This window comes from Catharus ustulatus, chromosome 2 (genome assembly GCF_009819885.2).
Source record: "Catharus ustulatus isolate bCatUst1 chromosome 2, bCatUst1.pri.v2, whole genome shotgun sequence".
Classification (NCBI taxonomy): Eukaryota; Metazoa; Chordata; class Aves; order Passeriformes; family Turdidae; genus Catharus; species Catharus ustulatus.
Window position 1 is genome coordinate 81,407,308 of NC_046222.1, and position 21,828 is coordinate 81,429,135.

The window sequence follows — 21,828 nt, forward strand, 5'->3', positions numbered from 1 at the left end:
CAGTGTGGGAGAGGTAAAACAGGAAGGGAGGCTCAAGGAACACACAGCACCAGGTGGGACCAGGCTACATACAATGGCCCAGACCCAAAACTAACACTGCAGCTAATGTGACACCTCAGCAGTATTGGCACCTAATAATTGCTGTCTAAATTTGAAAGTATATTGAATTATGATGCTGTCATGATGTTGCTCTGTGGCTCCTCACTGATAAGTCAGTCTTGAAGTTCATAGTTTTTATTTGTTCTGTGGGGCCTTCTTCACTTCATCCTGTGTCTGACATTTCTCTATACTTTAGACAAGCTATCACACTTCTCTACAGTATTCATAAAAAGCACTCCAATATCTTTTAAAACTTTAAGTTTGGATTTTGCTATCAAATACTTTATGGAATATTCTTCTCCCTCCCTAACCCAAGACCAATTAACCTTGTGGGAATTTTCTTCACTTCCCCCATTCAGTTTTTTGCAGATGCTCATCTGCAGAAAGGAAATTTATGGTTTTGTTCCCCTGTTCTCCTCTCCTAGGTTGGCAGGAATTATCCAGGTCAAGGACTATCTTTTTGTCTTCTCATTCTTTGTATGATGCACAGAAACATCTTTCCTTTCCCCTTTCCTTTAGACGATGGGGTAATCTCGTTCTAGCTGGTCCACTCAGGTATTTATGTGTGCAACAAATAATAATAAATTGGGGAGAAGTATTTAAGGCTCCCAGAGAGCAATACTGCCGTGGAGTAGTACCTTTTTGATGTCTCACTAGAAGGAAATTTGCAATTTTGAGTCTAGGAGCAGCTGGATTTGTGGTGAGGAGGAAGTTTTCGGGGCTGAGGGTGCTTTTCCTTCCTTCTGCCAGCAAACAGCGATCCACGCCAGGATTTGCTTTCTGCTCCTGTATTCAGTATTTCGGCGATGCAATGTGTAGCACGTTTCTACGTGTGTGTGTGTGTGTGTGTGTGTGTGTGTGTGTGTGTGTGTGTGTGTGCATGTGCGGCTCTCCCTCGCTGTGTCTTGTCTCCAGGATTTCTCCCTGCCTGGCTCCGGAGGCTGCTCCAGCGCTGCGCGGAGCAGAGGTTTCCCCGGCTCCCGTAAATACAGGCACACGCATCCAGTGCACCACACGCACGCACACCACACACACACAGAGGCACACAGGCACGCTCCGAGCCGCTGTCCAGTCCATCCCCACCGTCTCCATCCAGCCTGGCAGAGGTGGCAGGCACAGCTCCGCGGCGGATCGCGCTGACGCTGCCCCGGGACTGCGCTCGCAACAACGCGCCCGCGGTTTCAGTCTTCACAGGCTACAGACAGATTTTTACTCTCTTTTTTCCTTTTCCTTTTTTCTTTTTTTTTTCTTTTTTTTTTTTTTTTTGGTTATGGGGAAACTGCTTGTGGTTTTGGGCTTTTAAATTTTTTTTTTTCTTTTGGCGAGGGGCTAGCGCTCTGCGTTTGGAGAAGGAGCCGGAGGGATAAGGCTACCGCTCTGCTGCCCCCCCGCCGGGCGCGCATGTGTGTGTGTGCGGGCCCGTCTCCCCCCCGCCTCGCAAAAGTTTGCCTGGGCGGCCGGGGGGCTCCCGGGCCGCCGCCCCCGCAGCCGGGGGGCGCGGCGGAGGCGCGGCGGAGCGCCGGAGGCGGCGGCGCGGCTCTTGCGCGCCGCGCGGGACTTGCGCTCCGCGCCATGCCGGCGGCGCGGGGGGCTGCGCGGCGCTGCGCCCTGCCGGGGCCGCTGCTGCCGGGGCCGCCGCCGCCGCCGCCGCTGCTGCTGCTGCTGTTGCTGCTGCCAGTGCTGCCGGCCGCGGGGACCGAGGGCAAGGCGCGGAGCTGCGGCGAGGTGCGGCAGGCGTACAGCGCCAAGGGCTTCAGCCTGGCCAGCGTGCCCTACCAGGAGATCGCAGGTAAGCACGGGGCCGGGCGCGGCGGGGAGCGGGCAGCGGCCGCGGAGCGGGGCCGGCGCTGCCGCCTCCGGGCTGCGCGCACGCCCCAGCGGAGCGGGGCCGGGGATCGCGCGGTGTGCGCGGAGCGGAGCGGCGCGGCGCTGCCGGCCAGGGTGGCACCCGGGGGCTTCCTGGAGGAGCGTGTGTGCGTGTAGATAAAGATTAAATACATACAGAAACTACGGGGGTGGGGGGTTAAAAAAAAAAATAAGGTGAGAATGATGGGGACGCAGGCAGGCTCAGCCGCGTTTCTGTTCGCTGGCTGAAACTTCTTGAGAGTTGCAGGCGGGCGGCGAGAGGCAGCGGGCAGGTCCGCAGTGGCGGCTGTCCCCCTGCCGCCCTGTGCGGGCGAGAAAACTTTGCCTTCTGCCCGCGGGTGCAGGGCGTGAAGGAGGCGGCGGAGGAGGGCGAGGAGGGCAGCCCCGCTCCGCTGCGCTCCGCACCCCTCCGCGGCCCCGGGCCGGGGGTCGCCCCTTGGAGGCGCCGCCGGGCTCCTCCGCCGCAGCACGGAGCGAGCAGAGGCACCGGCTGCCGGGGAGAGGCACCCACACACATCGCACACGCCCGCCCGGCAGCCCCGGCAGCCTGTTACTTGGCTCTTCCGTCTGCTGAAACATGCCTACAACAGGTTATATCGCAATCCGCCCACGAAGGTGTTGGGAACGGGTTTTTGTTGTAATTCTGTTTCCCTACGACCTTATCAGCATTGCATCTTTAAGACTGAATGAATAAAAATACGTTTGGGGCTGAGGCTCGTTTAGCAGTCAGAGAGCACCACAAAAAGAGAGCTGTTATACGTGAGGGTATGAGCCGGGGCTGCTTAAATCGGACTGCTTGAGCCCTCAGAAAAGGTTTATGCTTCGCCACTGGCACTTTGCTGTTAGGTCCTGCTATTTTAGAGTGAATTAGATGCCCCTCGGTTTGCTCGCTTCCTCTTAAAAGTTGGAAGCAGTAGATTTATCTTCCTTGAGGTGAAATAATGCCACAGTTATTCACTGTGCAACATTTAGCACTTTACATGAGGAATGATAAATGTGGAAAATCTCAGGACAGCGAGGCTGTACTTCACAAAGATACAGGGAAGGTTGTTCCATGTTGCACCTTCATCCCTCAGGCTCACTGATTCTCCGGTCTTTCTATGGTTTTTTTTTTCCTGTAATTTGTATTCAGGTTGCTCATCAGTTATATGAAATGATGAAATCTCTCCTGTGAGCCACAGGAGATCCTTTCAATATGCACTCATGTCTTCCCTTTGCTCACTGTCACACTAGCTGCTTTCAGACAGAATGGTAGGATATCCTCTGTTCCATTTAAGAAAAAGAAATTCCAGTAAATTTCAGACTTCTAATAACTTCGTGTAAACTTGTGGCTTTCAGCTCACAGAGAAGTTATATTGTTTCATATATTTTCAGTGCAAGGTCAACATGCAACTTTTAAGTAAGCGTAGCATTTACAAGTTTCTGTTCATAAGTATCAGTACAGAAAGACTTAGAGTAATTAAAAAATTAATAGTAGTTCAATCCAAAATTACTCCACAGTTTCATAAGTAAATCTGCTTTTATGGTTAAGTGCATGATTTATGGATGTATGAGTTATTTTTTTCTGAGTTCCTTGTTGAAGTAGTTTGGTTTTTTGTGGTTTATCTTCCTTTTTGCTAGTTGGTGTATCAACTTTTAAACAGTTCTGTTTGTAGCTGTTCAAGTGAGTTGTTGTGAGACTAAGATTGTTTTAAAGTGTATTTCTAAGCTGCTGTTCTTGTACAGTGCTGCAAGGTGGGGTAATAGCTGTTCATGCAGCATGGGCTCTTGTTAAAGCTCTGTATTTGCTATCTGGTGTGTTGTTGGAAGTGTAATTAAAGCAATCAATGTACAGGTTTGAGAAGCTTTTTTTTTTTTTCATTCTGTCTTTTTCCATCATTCTGACTTGGTTAAGGAAGCAATTTGTTAGTGTTACAGAAGTGTAGTCTGTCAAAGGCCTCATGTTCTAGGGAGTTCAAAGAACTTTATTACAGTCAAATTTCTGAAAAAACATTATGTTTTCAAAGATTTTGCATCAATGTCTTGATAATATGATGATAAATAGCAATACACAGTGTGGTTTGTGTGTTTTGATTTAACAATAGTCATGGTTTTTTGTTGTCATTTGTTTTAAAACTGTGTTCTAGATAAACCTTTTTTTGAAATGGATAAACTGAAGACAGTGTGTATGTACTGACATAAAGAGCTGTGAAGAAACTGTTTAAATTATAGAGGCTATGGACATAGAGGTATCTCCGTTGAATGGAACTGCAGTGCAAGAGACTTGTTAGCTAACTTCTGTAACGTTATTTTTACTGTCACTCACTTTTGCACAGAGAAGGTGGAAGTGACAGATTTAAAAAGTTGTCAGTTTTTGCTCTGTAAGGGAGAGTTTTCCTACAGTATTTTGTTGCACATGAAATATGTTGGCAGTAATGGGACTACAGTTGTTCACTGTACTTTTACAACAATGCTAAATTGTTCTGTGTGATTGTACAGAATGTATTTGTAATCACCCTTCTGTGTCTGACGTCTTGTCTGATCACCGCATTCTGGTGCTGTGACCTTCACTGAAGTACAGCACATAAAGTTGCTTTCTGACGTAGTTTAGCGGAGTAAATCCTCAATAAAGGAACTTTACGGAGTTGAGGAGAGAGGAAGAAAATTTGAAGTATACTTGATATGCTGCTGCGGGTTTAATTCTGTGCATCAGTCACATGCAGGGCAGGTAGCAGGAGCTTGCAGTGTGTGCTGGGCTGTCCTTGTAATGGTCTCACTCCTCTCTGAGAGCTGCTGTGGAGTGTCGTGTATTAAAAAGAGTTCTGCTGTGAGACTCAGTTTGCCATGACCCAGCATCCATGAGTGTTAGTGGAGTTCCCGAGGACTTTGCAGGAAATGTTTTGCTGTAGGAAAATTTGTCATTTGAAAGTCAACACACAAGAGAGAAATAATGGAACATATTTTTGGCAATACTTGTTTAACTCTAACCGCGCCTCCAATAACTTACATTGTCTTAGAGGAAGCCATGAAAATGAAATGTCAAAGTTAAAGTTGGATTGTGCCCTTGCCTCAGGATTTTCTGCATGAAAATGAATGTCTGTCTGTTTAAAGTAGTGAATACATATCTACTTTGTGCCTTTCCACTTCAAGAGTGTGAGGGTTTTGTGTGTTGCAGTCTTGGTTGGGATTTTGTGGGTTTTTGGGGATTTTTTTTTTGTTTGGGGAGTGGTTTACTATTTGCTGAATAATAATTTATTTAGATAAGGACTAGAACTGTTCTGGTAAATCTTTATCCAACAGTAAAGATGTTGAATTCTAAGTGCTGCGTAAGAAGTATGTGAACTTTGTTCTCCTGCACAGATGATGGACGAGGTGAGAGTCTGGCAGCACAGCCACCATAGTCAAAGTAACTGAAATGAAAGCAGCAGCAAACCCTTCATTTTGAAGGTCAGGAGTCACTTGAAATTGTGCTTTGATGAATAGGCTTTATACTGGCATAATGCAGAGGTGTTGACTGAAGCCTGCAAGAGTACATAACACAGTTGCTTGTAGCTCCTAAGTGGTAATGACAACTATAACAACAACAACAATAACAATAATAATAATAGTAATAATAAAAATAACAACAACAATAATAGTAGTAATAATAATAATAATAATACCTCAGTAGTCACCCATGCAATGAAGCTATTAGTCCATGTCAGGTGTCCCCAAGATACTCTTTCTGAATGTTTTGTTTTTGTACTCTAAAATGCAGTAATAGATTGACAGAAGAGAGAAAATCCTCCTGAGTCTGTTTCCAAGTACTTGTTCATTAATACCTTCTTCTACTGTTTCTCTGCTGCTCTCACTGAGTGCTGCATGAAGAAAGTGCCTGTAGACCAGTAGGTAGATGGGGGTTCACAGACACCTTATGTGGTTGCCTCAGCAGTGTTAAAAAAGATAGCCTTACTAAAATAAGCACTTTATTCAGTGCAAGCTTGTGAAATCTGTTTTGGGCCATTAGACATTAATACACTCCTAATCTCCATCATGGCAGTGAAGATGGACATGGAATTTCATGTAAATTTTTAATTTCCTTTTGGTTTTAGCTTTGTTGTAGTTGTATCCTCCACATTGTGTGTGACCCCCCTCTCACCTCTGTTTGCAGTTGCAGTAATTGCAGCATCAAGAGTCTCTCTGGTCACTTCTCCTTATTTTCCAGCTGTGGGTGCATGGTGCATGTTAATAAATTGGCATGTGCATGTAGATAGGAGGAAGTGTAGTTTTCCTAAGACCTGTCTTTGCTGTCACTTCTGTATGTATTTACTGGTTTGTGTATGACTGATGCCGTTAAAGGGAATACAACTTACGTATGCACATCTAAAACCTAAAGGTGATGTTTGTAAGATCAGGGCCTTTGAGAAGAAATAGCATGTTTTTTAATGCTTATAAATAATTCAATTTTGAATGAGAATTTTAAGTCTCAGCATCTGGAGTTTCCCAGTGTGACTTTATACTAGAGTATCTTGGAAAGAGGGACTTTAAAAGAGAAAAGGCAATGCTTTAATAATTTATGTAATGATGAACTTCAGTGTATTGTCTCTAATCATCTCTTTTCTTTCTGTTGTCAGTCTGATTTATAATCAAAAAGCTTACCTAAAGCTATAATATTTTCTACGCTTCTAAGTACTAATGTGTTAAACTGTTCTAAAGCTGTATTAGTACTTGTTTCATCATATGCTGTTTTGAAATACTCCTGAGATTAGGTGGTGTTCAGACACCAGAGGTCAAGCACTATGTTAAAAGCTCAGGCCATTCTTTTTTATATTACTGCAATAAAGAATATATTCATTTCATTTATATTACCACTTGGCTCTCATAAAAGGTCAGTTTCAGCTGAATGTACAATTACTTGCAAATGGCAAATCTTATAACAAGCGATCAACAATAAAAGCTTTTCTGGGTAATTTATCTTTAAAACTACTACCTGCCATTTCTTTTGAATGACTTGAGCATCTTGCAGTATCACTTGGAGATCTCTGTCTTATTCCCCATGATACATGTAAGAAAACTGTGCATACTAATCTTCCCTTCTGCTTAGTAAAGTAAAAATGCATAATTACATTACAATTTCTAGTTGAAATAACAGGTTTGGTGCTTAAAACTCCATTATGGTATCAAAGTATCAGCACTCCCATTATTAGAAAAATGAAATTACTTTTCTAGTGAGCTATGACTGTATGCCCCCTTTTGTACCTGGTTAATGGGTGCTATCTCCCTGCGAAGGGAGCCCACAATCTGTGGTTTTGACTGTTCATGCTACCAGGCATAATTATTTTAGCAGCTTAAATATGTATAAAAGAATTAACACTTTTTCAGAAATTCCTGAGAACAGCATATAAAGGTTGGTGTTTAAAGGCAGAATTGTTATTATACTAAAAAGAGAGAATACATTATAAGATGCAAAAGGAATTTAAAATGTGTTGCAGATGGCAAGAAAACATATGCTGGTAAAATTCATAGCACTTGATTCCTCTGTATGTAAAAAAGGCCTAAAACCTACTGAAACCAAGATTTGCTTTCTTCACTACTTATTACTCTAGAGCTCCAGCACATATCCAAAAAAAAAAAAAAAAAAAAGAGCTTCCCTGATAAGAACATTTCTAGCTCTTGTTATAGGAGGCTGTCACAAAGACCATGAGCTTTCTCCGACGAGCTTCTTTCAGCTAGCGTGCCCTTTTCCTTCCAGCAAAGTGGAACAGCAGCACTTTATTCTGTTGAGCAATTGTGAAACACAGCAGACATTTGGACGCTGGTGCTGCCAAAGATGTGCTGGAAGAGGTTCCCTCTGACTGCACAGGTGACAGCAATTTGGGTCCTACTGTGATGCCTGCCCAGCAGAAGCAGTCTCTGTGGCAGAGTCAGGGGTTGTGGGTAGTGCTGGGAGGGCTGCTGTCCTCTTCACCCACTGTGAAACTTGAATGTGCAGGGAGAGGCTCTGCAGCACAACCCCAGCTCTGAGATGGGATGGAGACCTGCTGGCCACCCGTCCTGGTCCTGATTTTCAGGGTTGGGGGCAGGAGCTGCTTTTGGTGCATCAAAAAGAAGCAGCCAGGGCTGATACTACTAATGCAAACAGCAAATTGCTCTCCAGCTTGTCTGGCCTGTGAGGTCTGTCACCTTGTGCTTCTAATGGCCTTTTAACTGTGTCTCCAGCTGAGTCGCAGATGTAAGGGTTACCGAGCATCTCCAGCCGTTTTTTTTTTCTCTTCCTGAAAGAAGCATTTCTACAGATGCTTGACAAACAGGGGAGCCTTGAACCTGCTCACTGACCTGTTGAATTTAAAATAGCAGGGCAAATTTCCCCAAAATAAGTGCAAGTGTCACCTACTTTTAACAGACACTGTAGTGCCATTAAATAAGTTTGCTTACAGAGTTGCATGTAGTATCCCTTTGTGTGCTTGTGTGTGCATGCAGACGTAAAGTTATAGCTTTTACTAGGAGTGGCTTCACATTTAAGGACTGAAAGAGCTAGAGAAGTTGCACATTACCAGAATAGGTGCTTGCAAACCAGGTTGAAATTTTGTTTTATGGGCCCATCTGACCAACACATGAATGCAAACATATGCACAATACAAAACTTCACAGGACTTACTTCATATATGTCAGAAAGATCACAGGCTAAGGCAACCATGCTAATCCTACTGTTTGGGAAGTCCAATTAGTTCAAGCTTGATGCTTGACTAAGCAATAAGTAGGTCCTATAACCTGCCCTGTAAGTGAAAAGCTAGACTTCTTTGTTGCCAGAAACAGTTTCCTTGTCTATCTGTGCAGCTCTTGACGTATTTGTAACGGTGGCAGTCTATTTATCTGATGTTTTTAGCAAAGTCCCTCTGGCTCGTGTGAGTTTCTAACATGCTAGAGACTGCAGTAGCATCTTTCTGGCATTTGTATGAGTTGGGCTTGGACGGAAGTCAATGCATGGGGTGAGGCTTTTGTTCATCTTGGTATCAGATTGTGATTTGCTATAGTGTGTGGATTTTTGTGGATACTGCTGTGGCTGGAGATCTGTAGAGGTATGTGTGAGTTCTCCAGACCTGGCAAAATACGGTCTGTAAATGCCTCACTATGGTTCTCATGTCAAATGTCTGTGCATGGCTTTTGAGTTATTGTTGGTATCCCTTACGAACTTGGAATTTGTCTTTGAGAGCAGTAATTAATACAGGAAACTAAAATGGCTTTCTTAAACAGGGTTTATGTTTTAAGAAGTGAAGCCTAAGAGTGGGGAACAGATCTTCATGTGCAGTTATCCTACCAAAGGTACAGCAGTGGTGACTGATCATCAAATGGCCAAGGAGGCTCTTGTCAGAATCTGTGTACATTTCCTGTAAGTTCTTTTCAGTTCAGAATTCAGGTTTCCCATCTTCAGGAAATGTTTCTCTGAACTAGAAAACTGACCTGATAGCAAATCCACCAAAAACAATGTTGAAGCTACTCAAGATGGTGTGTGGGAATGTATACCCAAAGTCATGACGAGAGCATGGGGATTACAGTTTGATAGTGTCTTTCAGGTAGATGTCTTACAATTCTATTGAAACTTCTGGAGAAAGATTATGCATCTTTTCTCATGTGTCAGTGAAATGCAGTGTGGCAGTAGTACAGTGTTCTTAGCAATACAGTTCAGAAGGAACTATTAGCAGCTGAACGTTCTTGGCTATTATCCTCACTTCTGTGCTTGGCTTTCTAACTGCATCACCATCAGCTTTACAAACCATACTAGCAAAGTCATCTGTTCTCCAAAACTGATGGACCTGAACACTTTCCTGGGATGAGGAAAAGTACTGAGTGGATTTTACTACCTTAGGGGAACTTGTTTGTTACCATGTCAGTGTGTGATGGTTAATGTGGTCAGTTCAGTGGGTGTCTGCTGATTTCATGGCATGTTGAATTTGGGGGTTAGGAGGCAAATTGATGAGGTTGTTAGACCTTATGTTTGTATACTTTTATGTATCACTGTTTTCCTGTTTCAAATCTTTTCTACATTCCCAACTCTCTGCACCTTTGACCTGAGCATGCCCATTCCCCACTCTTTGCACCTTTGACCTTACAGTTGTGCGCACTGTAGCACTGAAACAGAGATTGTTAAAAGCAGTGGCAAAATGCTTCTTTGTATGTCCTAAGAATCCAATTGTCAGCCATCAGATTTCAGCTGTTGAACAATTTCTAAATGCCTTCCAGTTCCTAAGTACCCTTGTTTTTAAATGAGTGCTTGTCCTTAAGAAGCTTAAACAATGCAGTGACAAATCAAAGGCAAGGGCTGATGAACAGCAGCGTCCAGTAGCTCAACCTTATCTGTTTTCTGTCTTTTCTCTTAAACTGATGTAGCGTTTCAGAGAGAAAGGAGCTGTAAATACGAACAGCAGCTTCTTCTTCTTCTTTGGTTACACAGAATTGATTCACAGCATAAACACAAAATATGAATACTTAGTTTTCTGATATTAGCATCTGGCTTTGCAACTTTAACATGTAAGTTAATACTGCATATGAGCAATGTAGGCTCCTTGGATGAGAATAGCTATATATAATTTTATCTGTCAGCACTATCTTTGTTGTAGAGAAACATGGAAAATACCTCTCAAACAGTTTCTCATTCAGGTCATTTTTCCTTTAACCACGTAGAGTCATTGTGAGTTACAGTATTCTTATCTGGTTCAATCTTTGCGTAGCATATATGTATTTAAAACTGTTTCAAAAATTTGATGCCAAAGATGACTCTCAGTAAAACCTTCCTTAATAAAATGGTTTTTATGTTGTGAAGTAACCTATCATTGGCTAGCAGTCCTGTTGCAAAGTAAAGCAGGGAGGACAGATAATGCAAACCACATTTGCAAAGTAAGTCATATTGGCTCACCAGAGGTTTAGGTGATTTTGAGCAGAAAATCAAAAACTAATTTTAAAATGAAGGTACTGAAAAGAATGGTGCAGGGGATGTTTATTTATTGAATTGGTGACAAGCAGGAGCAATATTCCTTGACCATAGCTGTTTCCAGAGATGGTCTTTGTGCTGACTATGGCCTGGCAATAAGCACTGTTAATGGAATACCTGGAACATAACTAATATTTACTGATTAAACACAAACACCTGTCTTTGCTATGTAGCATGGCTGATGAAGTGGAAGGACTCACAGAAAGGACTTCCTGAAACTGAATGCTGAAACAGTGATTAGCTTGTTCTAAAGTTGATCCTCAGAAGTCCTGTACTGTTCTTTGAATGAGAACTCCAAAGCCTCTTTCTTCTTTAACTACTGAGAAAGCATACTAAAAGCTGTGTGTGAATTGATTGCAGTCAGATTGGCTCTGAGGCACGTGCATGCTTCTGTTTTTACTTGTTTGAGTTAAAGACCCCCCCAAACTTGATTTTTGTCTATCTGTCTCCCTTGAATGCAGCTGATGGAGGAAACTGATTGAGAATTAATTGCCGGGGCTTTTTTTACAAAAGTAAATAGAGCAGGAAATGATCAAAATTCAAAATTGCAATTTAATTGTGAGAAGCACTGAAGAAATACGAAGAAGGAGCAGTCCTATCTGCAAAGAGGTTCCATTTTGCATTTATGTCAGTATTTCTTCATGAGACTTACAAAATCATAATGTCATAGTTATGTACATACTGTTTAAACCATTCTCTGTTACATAGACATCAAATATAATACAAATAAATCTGCTGCTTAATTTTTTAGTTGTCCTTCTAAAAGATGCAAGCTTCATATCCTGGTGAGATTCAACAATAATTGATGGATCATTTGTGGATGCATCTTTGTACCTTGTTAATTAGTTATTTAGAGTTTGAGTTTACTTCTTAAAGCAGCTCCAGCTGGACACTGTAAATCATTGTTTAGAGCACAGTCTATGCTTGGTGTAGAGACTGGTCAAACCACAAACTCTTTCCACCTTGTATATGAAAATCTATTTGCTGGTGAATACTCAAACACATAAATACAGATCACTTCTGAGGTAAAGTTATTTCCATATCTGATAAATGTATTTAAATTGTTCTTCTCGCTGGCTGCCCAACAGAATAATTCTGTCTCTTCAACCCAGAGGAATACATGGAAGTATTATGTCCACAGTCTATGGACATATGTATATACATTCATAAATCTCTGTACCCGAACAACTCCTTACATTGAAAAAGTCTGCAGAGATTGTATCACATTCTGAGGTACAAGTAATACTGTGAATAATGAATGGATTACAAATTTGGATTATAAATGAGGTACAGCTGTCTTTTTAATAGTTGTGTAGATTTCCTCTCATTGTTTGTTTTTTATTTCTGTGAGTATTCTAGAGTAATTTCCATTTGTCATTGACAGGAGGGTCACTGCCATTACCTCATGCCTAATGGACCTCCAGCTAAATCTGGTTTTGACCAAAGAGGAAATACTACAGAAGTTCCTTGTCCTTTTCAACTCCCAGAAGTGCAAAAAACCAACTCAAGATGAAGCAAATTCTACACTTAAGAATGGATTCATCCAGATTTTATTCTGCAATGCCAAACAAATCTGATATCAGTCCATAAAATTCAGCTGGATTAAAGAATCATGTGTGTCACTTTGCTATTGATTTATAAACTTTTACCTTAGTTTTTATAGTCCCTTCACCATCATTATTACATTTATTGTACAGCACAGACAATAAACCTTTCTGGGAAGAGTAATGGCATTGGAGAATTAGGATCATCATCATTTTAACAGCTGTTACCTAAGTGCTCATCATTTTGTTCTGTTCTGTGGCTTGCCTGATCAACCTGTTGCATCCAGTGACTATTCTGATGAGTCATAAGAAAATGACAGATGTAGCAAAATAAAACATCTCAAAATGGATCTTAAGGTTTCTATACCTTTATGTTAATCCAATATAGAAATACGGAAGCAAAATCTTAATTAGTTGAAATTGGCAAATACGAGATGAGCAGTTTAAAATTTTCAATAAGCATTTTGGGAAGCTGATACTAGCAGCTAGCAGCTACATTTTCTGATTAATACCTATTTGTAATTTTGACATGCTCATATGAAAGGCAAATTTGTAAACATTACCAAATATTTGTCTCATTTTTGTTTCACCCTCCTGCAATCTGGAAGTGCTAATCACTGGAACCCTTTGGAGCAAAGGAACACACCAAGTTGCATTAAATATAACAGGAGCAAAATATTCAAACAAATTTTTGTGGGAAAAGGGTCATGGTCGATCCAATTTTACAAGTGAGCTGCAGGCATGTCTTTCAACAGTGAGGAGTTAATTTGCAAAGGCAAGTTATAGAATATATACTGAATATTTTCTCATTTCCTTACAGGGAACTTCTCTCTTCTAAACCATTATTTTCCATTCTGTCCAGAACACATAGACACATACATACATCCCCATTTCAAAATAAGAAAAAAATAACAGATAATTCAGTTTTTAAAGCTACTTGTCATGGCTGAAATACTTTTTGCTTCCACAAAGAGTTAGGCCAGCACTGTTTTTACCGATACAGTCCTTTATTTTAGGTATCTTCCTGCCTTGCAGGATAATTTTTCATACAGCTGCTTAAGGCTGCAGGATACAATGCATGAGGGAAGTTAGAACAACTGAGTAATCAGCCAATGAATGTGATGTAGGAGAAAAACCCCGTGTGTGATGCTTGCTGATGAATGAGAGAGTTGAGTCCTCCCTCCACCTTTTGAGACAACATCTTCAAGGCCCTTTCTTGGAGGGATGCCTGTGATTTCTCTTTTTGAAGCAATTCCACTGTAGATAAATAGTATCACATAATAACAAGAAATAAGAGAGGGAGCGGGGAGAGGGACATTGTACAATATGCATGCAGTGATAGGACAAGGGCAAATGGCTTTAAGGAGAAAGAGAATAGGTTAAGATTAGATATTAGGAAGAAATTCCTTACTGTGAGGGTGGTAAGGCACTGAAAAATGTTGCCCAAGAGAGTTAGGCGGGATCTATCCCTGGAGTGCTCATAGCCAGGCTGTATGGGACTTTGAAGAACCTGGTTTAGTGAGAAGTATCCCTACACAGGGCAGGGGGCTTGGAACTAGATAATTTTCATGGTCCCTTCCAACTCAATTAATTCCATGATTCTATGATTCTCTGTTCATTGAGAGGATGTTTTATTTTGTGCCTGTTTTTTAGCACATCAGTGTTAACTATGGTTGAAGTTGAGTTTTGGGTAGGCTGTAGTTCCAAAAATGGTTTGATCACTCCTCAAACATGTGAATGAAACAGAAAACATTCTTGGAAGATGTTTTTATTTTCCTGTTAGTGGGAGTGGGTGGTGGTGGTGCAGAATGATTCTTTATGTACCCTGAGAAGGGGTTTAACATTTTGTGTGCTCTAAAGATATATTTCTGTAATAATAATAATAATAATAATAATAATAATAATAATAATAATAATAATATTTTAAGAGTAATACTATAAAAAGCCACAAAAATATCCCATGGAGAGTCAGCAGCAACAATCTTGGTGTTGCCTGCTGAAGATGAAGCTGTTCTCCTAAAATTTTCCACTAAGGTTAAGGTGCAAGAGAGGAGTCTTCAAAATCCTGTAGGTTCTGTCCATTTCCACTACAAATTTTTTTTTTCTTTATGAGCCTAGGTATAAACTTGGTACTGGGAATAGTAGCAGCTTTAAAACTTTCTCCTGGGGAAATTGTTTGACTTTCGAAACACTTTAGAAGGTTGCAAAGGTATTGCTGGCCAACAGGCACAAAATAATTTGATATAAAGCTGAGCTCTAGGTTGCTGTTGGAAACCACCAAGATAATGAGTCAGTTTAGAAAAAACAGGTTCATTATTTTTTAATTGGGCTGCTCATCAAAAATGCAAGAGGTGTTCCAAATATCATGAAGTTTAAGGAAATTAGCTTCTGATGAATTCCATATGCATAACATGATAAATCTATCGATTATACACTGCTGACCCTCACAAGTGAGTTCTTCCTCCTTTTCAAATGTCTTCTCAGGTGAAAAACAACACAAACATCAATTTAAGCAGTATATAAATATGAACTGAAGTGAGTACTTAAAATGAAACTTTAACAAGACCAAAAGCATTTTGGCAAGATTATTTCAGGGAACAGTTAAAATAAATGAGAACAGCTTTCCTTTGTGATTAACACCATTATATTCTCATTCATTTATGACATTATATTAATTCAGGATATTATATTCATTCAAGATTTACACAGCGATTTTCAGAGGAGCTGTGTAACAACAAAATGAGAAAAGCAATAAAAGACACAGAACTAACAATACATTTGATATTGAGAGAAAGGAGGATGCAGAGTGGGCTGAGAATATTGGGGCATATCTACATTCAGCTTGCTGCAGAATTCTAAAATAGGAAGATGTAGAAACTAAAGAAGCATTTCTTGTGCAGTTACATGGACAGAGCTGTGACAGAGAAGGTGGATATTTGGTGGAATTGCTGATGAGTGGACTTACAACGCTTTCTGAGATTGTTTTTTTGATTTCACTTTCGGTAGAAGTTCTTTCCTTGTTGTCATCAATCCCAAAAATAAAACTAGGATCAAAACTCTTTCGCTAAGAATTTTGTAGTTGTTTTATAGGGACGCAATACTGAGTGCAAAAGTGACCACGATGCTTTTATCATTTATCTGACTGTGTGTTCCAGAGTGACTAACAACTGCTGAAGTCTTGTGTGATGTCTTTCTGAAAGTGCCTCCCCTTAGTGTCTTGCCTTTCTCTTCCATTGGTCCTTCCCTGAACATCTCCTAGGTTTCAGCATCTCTGCCGCCCAGCTTTAGCACATCTCAAAATACTGGATACAGTCTTAAAATGCTCATACCTCTGCACCCATCCTACCAGCAGTCCTTTACCTCTGTACACGATTACCCTGTTCCATGTGTACAGCATGCTGGAGGGAGAGTTTATTTTAGTTTTATATCAGAGACAACAATCTCATCAAGAAATCATTCTCCTTGGGCACTCGTGAATAGCTGACTCAGTGTCCTCTAGTTTTCACTGACCAGGTTACTAGAATTCTTCTACCTTTATTGTTTTCTTTCGTCCCTGAGTTAGTTTTTTATTTGTGTTGCCTTTGCTATAGAGAAAACCTGACAGTGAATTTCCAACAGCTTCACTCCATGTTACTTTTTTCCCAATTGCTTTGTCATTTTTTTTTTGTTTTGTTTTTTTTTTTTTTGTTTTCTTTTTGGTGTATGTCCATGTCCTGGCCCTGCCCTCCCTTCTTTTCGTTCCCCTCCTACTTCTTAAAAATTGCTCTTAGTATTGTGCTTCTGCAATTCTGTGCTTCTTCTTCAGACTCTAGCTTTATCCACCACAAGAAGACATCTTTTAGTGTGGTCTTCTTATATTTAGGATTTAGCCTCCTTTCAATGAATTTTCTGTCAGCCTTTTCTTGGAGCACTTTCTGACTAAAGCCTGTCAAAACTTTTGGATTTTAGAAGGGCCAGGACTTCTTTCTTTGCCGAGAATTTTATTTCCTGAGCTATTTATTTTGGAAGATCATTTTCTTTAAAGCATATGTAAGGAACTCCTGGGAATATGGAGAAGAGTCCAGTAAGTTCAGTCTTTGAGAAGGAACAAAGCAGTGGGGAACAAAAGCATGAGGCACACAAGTTTGCTTCAGTAGAGCTATGTAAAAATAAAGAAACACAGGCTGAATTTAGCAATATCTGCAGGAACCAAAGACATAATAACTAAAGTACCGTAATTTCATGATTATAAGGCACACCTTAAAGCCTAAAATTTTGATCAAAACCCGGAAATGCGCCTTATAATCCAGTCCACCTTATATATCGACAAAATTCGGAAATTTGCCAACAACCCAGAAGTGCGAGTCGCAAACCGAGCAGCATGCCGAGTGTGGCTTGGCGGGGCTCAGTGCAGCTCTCTTGATTCCGTTACTTATTGGTTACTTTGTTGCACACGGATCCTCGCTGCCAAAAAAAGTGCGTCTTATAATCCGGTGCACCTAATATATGAAAAAAGTTTGGAAATTTGCCGACACCAGGAAGTGCGCCTTATAATCCGGTGCGCCTTATAGTCGTGAAATTACTGTAATCTTTTGTCATTTTTGCTTGTGTTAGTGCAGCAATTTTGCTTAAATTTGGACAGTATCAGAATCTTGTTTACAAACTCTAATTTTACAGCCCACCTGTAATTAGTATTTTATTCTTATACCATGGAAGCTATACCCTGTGGAGTTCCTTTTTAGAAAAACACTAGCTGTCCATCCATATTCCTGCCACAGTGAAGGCCCCAGGAGTTTTCAGCTAAAATTCTCATACACTCACAAGAACTGCAGAGGCATCCTTTGTGAGCCAGCAGATGGGGCATCTCTGTGAGGGCTTCAGGTAGGAGATGGCAACAGCTTCACAGTGGTCCCCTCGCTGTGCCAGTCCAGGTGGCTGCACTCCAGGCACCAGTGCCTTGCAGCCCACCTACAAATGATGTGATGTGGTCCAGGTGGGTCAGGATGACCTAACTTGCACTGAGTAACAGCTCCTGTTGCCTTAGGAAGTAATTTAATACTGTGTGCAGTAGAAGAAGGTGTTGGATTGATTTGGATTGGGGTGTAGGACATGACTTCAAATAAAGATGATAGGAATGAGAGGTTTATTGCATTTTTTCTTCCTCGCTTTTGGAGAAGGGAGAAATATTAATAGCAAACAGCAGTACAGATGTATTTTTGCTTCTCAGTCATCAGCACTTTGGGAAGAATACAGGCAAAGGACAGAATAAGAAAAAAGCAGCCGCAAGATAGAAGCGTCAGGATGTGCAGAAAAGCATGGCCTTTGCCATTCTACTATAGTCAGAAAAGTCAAAATCCACATCAGAATACAGGAATGAAAAATGACAGTCTTCTAGACTGAAGCCTGACAAAATTTCAGTGAATATAAGCTAGCTCCAAGAAAAGCACTGCTTGTCTACCATTTATCATGATGTTGACTCTTAAGATGAAAAGTAATGATACTGTATTTGGGGAGTGGAAAATTAATTTTTTTCATTAGCATGACAATTTTTAATCTCATTATTTCATAATTATTCCACAAAGTTTAAAGACATTTGGCATTGCCAGTAGCTTTTCATCTTATCAAATAGCACTGAAAAGGAATGAACATATTGAAATCCAAATACAAAATCAATGTGAAATTGCCAAAGATTTGACTTTTTTGTTTATTTTGCTTGGTTTTGATTTAAACAGATACACAGGTTTTGAGAATAAAGTTTCTTTATTAAAAAATAATTTTTAAAAAGTACAGTTTTGAGTTATGCATGGAATAAATTGCTGCTACCTAGAAGTGTGGAACACCAGAGGTAAATGTAACTTCAGTCTCAATCAGGACTGAGGAAGCACATAGTATGTGGCACCACAGGGCTAACTGATATATTTACTGCTGCTTTAATCTCCTTTACTGACCTGCATATGTCCAACAGGCACAAACTTTGTTTGTTGACATTTTTTATGTTAACTGTGCTTTTAGTAGCAGCAAAAAATAAATTCTGAATTAGGAAAGAAACACCAAAACAGGTTTTTTAACAGTGTAAATGAAATGTAATTTAACACGGTAGCATATTGTGACTATAACCTGATGTGAAAAATATTGCATCAGCAAAATTATTCTTACGTTATATTCTGGGGTTAACATTAAATAGTGGTAAAGACTCAAGGACTGAAATTGTGAAATATAAATTATTCATGGTCCTGTATGTAAATAGTGATGGTACTCCTTGACACTGTTTTTACCCATGACTAATTTGCCTTTACAATCTTAATATAAAAACCCCACGTGGTCAAGATACAGCTACTTTAGTAAGTCAGGTAGGCAGAACAGTTTTTTCTTTGGCATTATGCTGTAGAGCAAGGAAATAGTTTATTTAAAAATGAAAAATCCATTTACTCATTCTTTACAGAAAGTTGGTAGTTACCAGTGATGCAGATTCTGGATGTAAATCAAACAAATACACTTAGTGAACCAGGTATTGTGATGGCTGTTGCTTAAAACTTATTTCTTACACACTAATTCATGAGCAGATACTGGTAGAGAAAGCTTTGCTTTGAAACAGAACCAGAGCTGGATCAAAGACAGGAGAGAGAAGTCTGTGAATTGGGGCTGAGATGTATGTTTGATAAAAACAGAGATTACTTTGTATTTTTCTAAGATGCTAGGGACAAGTAAAAGGGATGGATCCAAAAAGAAAGGTACTTGAAAGCCCATTGGTGATAGGATCAAAAGGAAAGCAAATGGGAAATAAAGAGGAGAGTGAGGGGGAAGAGGTGCTCCATAACAATGTGCAGCAGCCTGTGGAGGGAAGTGGAGGTGAAGGAAATGTCATGTGGTAGCTTCCCTTCAGATGTAAGTCTTTAATCTTGTTCTGCATTTTTTGCACATGAATTCTGTAGAATTTTATTTCCTTTCAGAATTTCATCAGGCACAAGTGCTTGTTGGAGTATTTCTGACAGTATTCCTAGCGTTTGAACTTCATAGTTGTCATTAGTTCCTTCAATAAATATTCCCCGCTGTTGCTTTGATTTTCATAATTAGTCACTCTCAATCAAGTACATCTCTCAAGGACTGAAATCATGAAATATAAATTCTTCATGATCCCATAATAAAAAGACAATTTTAAAGGTTTTGATTCACAATATATGTTCCAGCTAAGAAAAGAACGTGATTATGTGAGAAAGAACAAAGAGCCAGGCTCTAAGATACTTCCATTTTAGGATAATTTAGGGAGTTTTTTATAACTTCTTAAGGTATTAACATACCTAAATACTTGAAAAACTTGGAATTGATTTATGAAAGCTAGAAGTCTGTATCTAATTTGTGAGGTGCATATCTATCTATCTATCTATCTATCTAGCCCTTGATCTATCCCTCTGTCTATCTAGAGGTGATTAAAGCAAAGCTAGTAATTTGCTGTCATTTGTGAAACAATATTTCTTCATCAGAGAGTCTCAGCATATGAAGTGATGTGTGATTCTAGCAAACAGGAAAGCAAGTGAAGTGAAAGGTGTTGTTCTACTTGGAAGTGAAGGCTCTATAGCAAGTATTTTATTGCATGCAAATCCAATAATACACATACAAAAATTATGAATATGCAGACCTCCAAAAAATCCTAGAACGATTTTATGAAGGATTTTGATACTGAAATATTTGAGAGCGGTTTGAGGCAGTGCCTTAAGAACCCCAAGATGTCTGTAAAAAACACATTAAAAACAGCTTCCCTGCCCCAAACAGTAGCATTGGCTCTTTTGGGGCAGAAACTTTGTTTGCTAGCAATGAGAGAGCAGTGCTATTCTCCTGCGCATGTTCATCACCCAAAAAGAGGTGTTTGGCATTTTGAATCTAGCTGGATTTAGGTATCTGCTTCATCAGGTTTATGAGACTGGTATTGTGGTGTATGGATACCCTGCAGTTTCCCTTGGAAATATATATATTTCTGTGGTCTTTATGTTTTCTTTTTTCTTGTTATAGTACATGACAAGAAAATAGATAATATGTGGGGTGTTGTTTTTTTTTTTTTTTTTTTTTTTGGTTTGGTTTGGTTTGAGTTTTTTCCGTTGTAGTTACTTGTAGTAAATGGAGAAGGGAAGACTTCTAATTAAGATGTTCTACATCATTCCCTGGAAACATTCAGGGAATATACCTGCATTAGCATTTCAGTATGAATTAGGAACGTGCTTTTGAAGGAAAGCTCCCCATTGTCTCTATTTGCTGTGCTTGGAATCACATTATAAAGTGGTCTTGGAGAGCACAAGATGGACTTTTTTCAGGGAAACCGGACAATGTGCCCCAGCCATTTCCAGATAATAAAATTCCTAGTCCCAGGTCAAAATAAATCCAAACCCTTTAATAAGTATAGTGTGGATGTCAGTTTCTCATCAGCCATGCATTACCCTAAGGAGTTGCTTCTATTGAAGTGCTCCACTTACTTCTGTAGGTGCAAGCATGAATTTCTTCAAAGCTTTCTCTCTTAGCTACAGGGTGAGCCTGGATCTTCAGCAGAGGCAGTCAGAATCACTCTGCTGCAGGAAGGTGCCTAAATCTGAGGCAGTGGAAGCTCATATTAGCTGCCTTTATATTAGGTGATATAAATACTGTTCATAGTGTTTATATCACAAAATAGAGCAAGGCAGTGCAGGCAGCAGCTGTGCATGACTTCTTACTTTTGTCCTCAGCACTAAGTTATTCTCCCTTGGGCAGGATATGATGGGGATTGCACCCCATCTGTGCTAATCCAGCTCTTGGCTGTTTGTTATTTTAGAGAGACATGATAATATTACAAAAAATGAAACAATAGAAAATAGGCAAAACGCTCTTTTTTTTTTTTTTTTTTTTTTTTTTTTAATACACCCTTCTCCATGCTTGCATTCAGGTGTTTGTAATCACTAGGCTAGTGCAAAACAAATACTTAGATCTTACACTAGGACTATTCAGTAAACAAGCTAAATTATTACTAGCATTAACTCCCATTTTCTAGCATGTTCTCTGAAAAGCTGTTTGGTAAATCTTGTTTCACTGTCAATTTAGATATTGTTTCTCCCTCCCAGAAAACACAGACCTTTCAGTTCATTCAAAGAATACTTAATGAGTACACATTTCTCATGTCAAAGCCATAATAAATCAAGTATGGAATGGTGCAGACTTGAGTCATGTACTTTTCTATAACTTTCTGGTTCTTGCATCATTTGTAGCATATATTTTTATTTAAAACACCAAAAAATACTAGCTTATAGCTAAGATCAAACAAAACCCAAAAAGACTGTATGCTAGCGTACTAGAAATTTGGAATCATAACATCAAATATTAAAAATCTAAGGTAATTATGATTGTTGCAGGAGCTTTGTTTGGCTGCCTTGT

General features: G+C 40.1%; 1 protein-coding gene across 1 annotated transcript in view; it reads left to right on the top strand.

Moving 5' to 3' along the window:
- The first annotated feature begins 935 nt into the window (after positions 1-935).
- Positions 936-21,828, top strand: part of GPC6 (glypican 6) — a 753,126-nt gene continuing 732,233 nt past the window's right edge. Inside the window, exon 1 of the mRNA XM_042778993.1 lies at positions 936-1,888. Within this exon, the coding sequence (XP_042634927.1) occupies positions 1,501-1,888 (388 nt within the window). The 5' untranslated portion in view covers positions 936-1,500. The remainder of the gene's footprint in view (positions 1,889-21,828) is intronic.